The sequence below is a fragment of the Tasmannia lanceolata genome, unplaced genomic scaffold, assembly GCF_043159265.1.
Source record: "Tasmannia lanceolata isolate RefF3 unplaced genomic scaffold, GAP_Taslan_0.1 ptg000013l, whole genome shotgun sequence".
In the NCBI taxonomy this organism is placed as follows: domain Eukaryota; kingdom Viridiplantae; phylum Streptophyta; class Magnoliopsida; order Canellales; family Winteraceae; genus Tasmannia; species Tasmannia lanceolata.
In genome coordinates, this window is record NW_027518690.1 from 13,176,092 (window position 1) to 13,183,641 (window position 7,550).

At 35.2% G+C, this 7,550-nt stretch overlaps 1 protein-coding gene across 1 annotated transcript in view; it reads right to left on the bottom strand.

The window, feature by feature from the left end:
* The window catches only part of LOC143889833 (Zn-dependent exopeptidases superfamily protein), a 70,945-nt gene extending 64,900 nt beyond the window's left edge, over positions 1 to 6,045 (bottom strand). Inside the window, exons 1-3 of the mRNA XM_077394197.1 lie at positions 5,525 to 6,045; positions 4,915 to 5,000; positions 773 to 874 (exon numbers count right to left, since the gene is read on the bottom strand). Coding sequence (XP_077250312.1) covers positions 773 to 874; positions 4,915 to 5,000; positions 5,525 to 5,737 — 401 coding nt within the window. The 5' untranslated portion in view covers positions 5,738 to 6,045. The remainder of the gene's footprint in view (positions 1 to 772; positions 875 to 4,914; positions 5,001 to 5,524) is intronic.
* Positions 6,046 to 7,550: the final 1,505 nt, after the last annotated feature.

Below are 7,550 nucleotides of genomic sequence, written 5' to 3' on the forward strand. Positions count from 1 at the left end.
CTAATTAGGCACTGTTATCCATAGTTACATGTGACGACAGCACAAATTACAGGCGACCTAAAAAAATATAGCTTCTTTTTCAGAATTATTTATGATACCAAGAGAAGCCAATACCATTATACAAAGTCTAAACATAAATACCTGAAGCCTAATTTTGTATAGCATAATGGTGAAAAGATGAGACAGAGATATTTTAGAAGAAACATTATCAGTAGTAACTAGTAATGCAACAGCTCCCAGGCAAGTAAAGATAACATAGTTTTGAGGCAGACAAAACAATTTTAAAGCTTTGCTAGATTGAAAATATCTACCAATACACGAAACAATTTGCTATATCATTCTCCATTAATATTAGAATTATGTGAAACACGTTATATCATTGTTTGTTAATCCTACAATTATGTGCAACAAATCATCTCAAAGTTGGTTAATATACATGCTACAAAGCTATCATGTATCTCTAATTATATGCATGCATCCAATTCAGAAAACTGAAAAGCAGCTGAGTTAAAATAGAATAGAGAAGTTCAACTTTTAGACTGAAGCAATATTAATGTAGAATTATCATGAAAGCCTTTTGTTTCTACTGGCCGCTTTATTTTATTTTTTGAAAATATAGGGATAGATTAAAAGAAAACAAATTACAAAAGAGGCAGAGGTTACCCCTCATACAGCATATCTTTATGCACATCAAGTAACATTACGAAGCAAAGAAGCAAGAGTATTTAGCATTTGATATAAAGAATTTAAACAAATGGACCATCGAAAATACCTCATAAGAAGATTAATATGATTTCTGTACCCAAAGGATATGCTATGACCCAAAAACATCAAGTTGAAGGAACCACTAACAAGTGTTTCATCAATCTCAATACTGCATCATAAATTAAGATAATATGAATCAGAAATTTGAAAATTTTTAAAATTTAATAGAATATGATTCTGTGAACAATGCAGAAAAGCAAATTAATCACTGAGCTTTGTTTAGTATACCTTGAAAACTTAATTTTGGCCAAAAATATTTTAGCCAATTCTTTAAGAAAGTTCTTGCATATGAGTGGCGGCTCTCCCTCATGGAACTTGGCAAAAAGCAAACTGACAAATACACATAAATCGCTATCTCTAAGATCTACTCATTATGCTTACGATTATCTTGGATACCAAAGTATCAGAGTGTATCGAGAGAAGATTTAGTCTTTCAGCCAGTGAAAGACCATTGTAAAAACTAAAAGTGTAATATAGATTGATTGCATCTGACAAAAGTACAGTTTAAAACTTTACAGTATTGTAGAAACTTAAATTATTACTATTAATTATAAGGAGGATAAATAGTTACTTCATTGATCTTAATTTACTATCTTTTGCACTTAGGCTTGGAAAATGGAAGATAGATAAAGGAAGACACCGTAGATGAAGCTTCTCCGATACAAATTGATGCAGGACTGGACTACCAACAATGTGCGATATCGCATAATAAACAAGCTCAATATCAATTAAAGATGAGACATTCAAACTGAAATCTGAACGTATGGACTGTTACAGTCAAATTGTGGACTGCTACAGATGTAAACACTCTGCCTTTAATATAAAGTAAGTCCGGAATAGATGTCACTTATTCTATGCAATGGTAATGAATATTAAAACAAGTTTCAGGTGTAAAAGGGACTGATGGATTGGTCTCAGCAATGACTAATTGGATGAATCTAAGCAATGAATAGTTATCAGCTGTCAACTGCGTTAACACAGTAAATTTCAGAATCAAGCTTCAGATTGAAATAAATCAGTTCTGAATTTATACAGGTGAACTGTGACAGGTCTGCGATATGTAAATGATTTTTAAATAGATCTGAAAACAACCATAACAGATGGGTGAATTAAATGGTGACAGAAATCTTATCAATAGCAGAACTGAAATCTAGAAAGTTACTCTGGACAAAAATTTTATTAGCAAAAATCTGTAATAGGTCTGTAATTAAACTGAACAGATCTAAAATTTAAATCTACATCAGAAATTCTGTTACAGATCTAATATAGTTCTTGTGCATAGGATTTAGGGTGATTTAGGACAGGTTAGAATATGTGAAACAACCAATTGCTCCAAAATCTTAAGCTGTTGGAGAAGGTGTTATTGAATCATTTATACTTTAACACTCCCCCTCACGTGAGGCCCTTTTTTTAGGGTTGGCCTACACGTGGCAAATGTGGACCCTCTTTTGAGTTTGGCCATTGCATGTGGATTTTTGCTATCAAGGATTTGAACTCAGGACCTTTGCTCTGATACCATGTGAAACACCAATTGCTAGCGTAAGGGGGAGTGTTAAAGTATAAATGATTAAATAACTCCATCTCCACCAGCTTAAGCTTTTGGAGCAATTGGTTGTTTCACATAATATAAAAGAGATAGAGTAGGGGTCTGGTCTGAATCTGGGTGATCGCAGGCCAGATTTTGGTAGAATTCAAGGCTAAAAGGGTGGGATTTCAGCGGTTTAAGGTCACCACAAGGGTTAGGATCTGTTGGGAAAGTTTTATAGGTTGTACGGTGTAAAGGGAAAGGGTTAAGGGTACCGTTTAAAGTCGTGGAGTTTGAGGGAAGAAAGGGTTTTGCTGCAGCTTTTGAAAAGGCCAGAAATTATAATTTTGAGTCCAATAATCAGTATTGGAGTCACAATCGGTTGTCAGAATCTTAAACGAACAAGACCTAAACAATTGAGAAGAATAAGCTAAATGAGTAAATACAGGTATAACTGAAGGCATTTTCAGGGAGGGAAGACCGCAAGGGAATATTCAACCTAAAGCGTAATCACATAAAGTAATTTTTGAAGGGTGATGAAGTCAACTGAGATAATGATAAAAGTGTCCTTCAGAAAAATAAATGCAAAGTGTTAATGAGTTTGAGATCCTTCCTAAGTTAGTTCTCTACTTTGAGCAATCCAAACATTTCAACTGAAGCTGTAGTGTAATTCCTCAGAGAGGGATGCCCTCATCACCGAAGTGATCCGAGCAGCAATGCAAAAGTAGGTTGTAACATCCTTAAGGAATAATCCAAGGGTCAGCGGGGGAAGTAATGTTCAATGAACAAGTGGTGTTTGGCAGCAACATAAGCCTCAGATTTATGAAGGATCACCTAGCATGGTTTCCGAAGGCGATCACTAAGGCGCCCAAGTGGGGTTTATTGCCTAGTCACCTAGACCTAGGCACTCAGCTGGCCTATCAACTAGGCCAAAGAAGACCGGTCACGACTCTTGCCAAACAAAAAACTTACTGGAGATGGGCTAAATAGTTATTCCCCCCTGTTGGTGGGAAAATACCTACATCTAAGGATTTATCAGCTCTCCACAGTCGATACCACCACCAACGCACCATCCAACCATATTTTTTGCATCCTTTCCTTTGATAGATCAGATCAAAATAGCATCAAGCACCTGGATGTTTCTTTATCAACCTTTGTTTTTTTATCATTCCACCTAAATATTTATTCCTTGTGAAACAGCTGTGGGAAGTTGTAATGACATGCTTCACCAACCCAGATGAAGAACATGTGCCAAGCGACATTTTTTTGAAGATAAAGCACACGCAAGTTGCATCTTTACTCTGTTTTTTCTTTTCTTTTTCTTTTGCTTTCTTTAATCTTTTTTTTTTTTTCTCCGTAGGTTTTTTAATTTTTTTTTCTCTAATGTTTTTTTTTTTTTTTTTTGAAATGACAAGATCATTTCATTAAAGGGGGAAGCGGACCGAGATGGACCACCCCCAAATTACAGAGGACAGAAAAACAAAACAAAAACAAGAAAACACTAAAGGAGGAAGGAAATCTTTTCTCTAATGTTAGTGTATGGTTCTTTCTTCCAAACAGTTAAATATAGCATTGCTTCAATGACGTCATTAGCATTTCTGATGAACTCAGAGAATCATCAACCGAACCAACATATATATATTCATTGCACATATGTGAGACAAGGGTTTTTTTTTTTCTTCCGTTGTTTGTTTGACGTTTCAATTGATACTCCAGTTACTATCTTTTTAGCTAGCATATAGAAATTATGAGCAATTCCATACATGTAGAGACCGAGAGGAATGTTTGGGAAATATTCTCTTTCTTCCATGATTGAAAAGCTGGACAATTTTCTTCGAGTGTGGCTTATAATTGTAGGAAGGCAATTAGAGTTATCATTACGGACATTTCAATTGGAGGCAGATTACAGCCATGCTTCTTTAGCTTCATTCTTACCCAATTACAGCAAACTGGGTAAGAGTTTGCAGAAGCTATTGGCCTTTTAACCAGATTGAGATGTGTGTTATGCTCCCTATAATGGCCCTGGGTAGTTTGATGTTGGTCTTGGCACAACGGTTCTGCTGTAGTCTTCTTAAATGATGCATAAAAGGCGATTTGGGAGTTTGCTAACATATGTAATATCTATGAATTCAAATGAAGCAGTTCTGTCTCTGTCGAATGGAAGACCTCGTTGGGTTGAGAATACTCATTTAATGCAACCCATCAGTTTAGAGGAGAGCGTACTTCCCTTTGGAAGAAAAAATTTAGATTAAGGAAATTCCCTCCCCATACCTGGTTGTTTGCATTTCTGACATTAAGAATGAAAAGAAGAGGCAGAAAAGCTAACACATTTTGCAGTTGATCGTTCCATCCAGTGACGTGGGATCATCAATTTCATGAGTAATACAAATCATTCACAAGGGGAAAAAAATAAAATATACAGAATCTAACATTCTCATCATGAACCCAATTCAAGTTTAGTTATTCTCCGTATAAGATTAAAAAAATTTACAAGGAAAATAATCAATATAGAGGCTTAATTTACCATTGTTGCCATTAGTTCAGCTCAGTTTACAAACTGTCCAAGTTACTCATCGACAAAAAAAAAAAAAAACATTTAGAAATTATAAAAGAACTTCACCAACCTTATATTCGATCCAGCTCGCTCAGCGAACATCTCCATCTGCTTCTTTAAATATCGAGCCGCCTCATCTAAACCCGGCCTCCCTTCCTGATAAATATATAAATTGTTAAAAAAAAAAAAAAAAAAATCCTCTCACTAAGGCCCTTGTTTGATTGCAGGAATTTTCTGGAAAAGTTTGGAGATGAAAATTATTTCTAAAATGTCCTATTGTTTTTTTGTTTTTTTTTTTTTTTTTTAAATGATAGCCAATTTTATAAAATAATGCGACCAAAATGGTCAAAGTACAAAACCAAGAGAAGAAGAACAAGATACATCAAGAAAGCAAAATACAAAGAAAAAGAGGGAACCTTCAATTTATGCTTATCTCTCTCTAAGAAATAGAGTGGAAAAAATATGGCTTGAACCAACCCTATTCAATTCTTATTTAAAGGCACCTTCAATTTATGCTTATATCTCTCTCTAAGATATAACTTGATAATAAAAAAATTATCATCATAAATGTTTTTGCTCGCAATCCAAACAAGGCCTAAAGTAACAAATCATCATCAAACTATCCAAATTTCCATGGAAAGAAAATTAAAACAACGAGAAAAGAAAAGGCTTCTACTCACTTGGCGACCATCGATTTCTTTAGAAAGCTTTCGAATGTGTTCAATCGCTCTCGCTTCAGAGAATAGATCAAGAGGCGCATCCATAGCCAAAGGCTTAACATGCTTCATGTAGATAATCGGATACGCAACAAACGACATGATTCCGTACAAAATCGCAAGAGAAACAAAGCATTTCAGTGCAGAAACGTCTTCAGAATCAAACCTCAACTTCATTTTTGACCGATTGAAAGTATAGAGGAAAATGATTCGAATGTGAAGGAATTCGAAAATTAGGGCAAGTTTTTGTAATGAACGAGAATAGATTCGATTGCGTGTCCTCTACGGAAGAATTTTTTTTTAGATGAAGAACACGATTCAGTACAAAATCGGGGAAAAACTAAAGAGGAAAAATGATTCGAATGTTATTGTGAAGGGATTTGAAATCTAGGGCAAGTTTTTCTTGTAATAAACGAGGAGGGATGCGGTTGCGTGTCTGTTTCAGTGGAATGGGGCGAAGAAAGAGAGGGAGAGAGAACTCTCTCTGTTTATGGAATGTTTGTATTTCTTTTTCTCTTTGCATTAGAATGTTTTAATAATTGCACAAAAGTAGCTTGTCTTATATGTTTGTTAATAACCTTTGAAGGGTGATTAAATAATAAAAGACAGGATTATTTAGTGCGATTATCAAAATATGGTAGTGCCAACATCATTAGATTTGCTCCTCGGTGTTTGTAGAAAATTGGTATTTTCTCCAGGGGCGATGATATTTTCACCCCCTACATTACACATGCGCTCCCCTTGAAAGGTGATTTCACGTCAACCTTCTCCTGGCTACTGATATTTGCACTAACATGTTTTAATAATAGCAAAAATGCAGTTTGTATTTTCTTTTTTAATTGGCTCATGACTCATGAGAGCTTTTTAGGGAATGACAGGTGTTTAGATAATAAAGGACGAGATTAGTTAGTGCAATTATCAAAATATGGTTTCTCGGTGTTTATGGAAAATTGGTATTTCTCCTAAACTGGTATTTCTCATGGCTACTGATATTTGCAATAACATTTTTTAATAATTGCACAAACACGGCTTGTCTTTTCTATTTAAATTGGCTCATGAGAGCCTTTTGGGAAATGTATTTGTCATGGCTACTGATATTTGCAATAACATTTTTTAATAATTGCACAAACGCAGCTTGTCTTTTCTATTTAAATTGGCTTATGAGAGCTTTTTGGGAGATCTAATAACCTTTGACAGCTGTTTAAATAATAAAAGACAATATCAGTTGGTGCAATTATATAAACATGGTAGTGGCAAGGAATAAAATATTCGGGCAACTACCAAGAAATAAAAATATTTTCCTTTTTCTCCGCCGGAAAATGTGGGGTTCATTGTTTACTGCTTTGTGAAGAACAAAGGTCCTTATCAGGACACGTTATATGGTTTGAAATAAAGAAAATGAAAGAACCAGTTGTACCTTCCTCCTTATGCCCCCCCTTGCTAGGGCACGCTTAATAGTTTAAAATTAAGCATCTATAGAGTCCCAGATCAACCTTCCTTCTATAAATTTTTTTTTTTTAAGGGGAAAAGCCATTTCACAGCTCAATTTTGCTTGGGAGAACAGTCTCATAGGCTTCTTTTTATGTATGGTGTGGTTCCCAAAATCAACCTTTCATTATTTCTCTTAGGGCGTTGATATTTTCACTCCCCCCTGCATTACGCATGTGCTCCCCTTATAACTGATTTGAGGTCAAAAAACGTTAAAGTTGCCCGGATCACGTTATAAGGGGGGCGCATGTGTAATGCAGGGGGGAGTGAAAATATCATCTCTCTTTTATTTAGGACACTTAAAAATATGTTTTTTAATCTCAGCCCATACAAAAAGGGAAAGGCTGTTATATGGGCCACCCACTTAGTCCCACGCGGTTGGTTTGCTACGTCTGTGAAATGATTAGATGGGCAATTTTAGCATAAAGTCATTTGGCGGCTCACTTTTTTCAAGAAAGAACAGCCACCTCCAATGAATTAAATGAATAAGACAAAATATGTT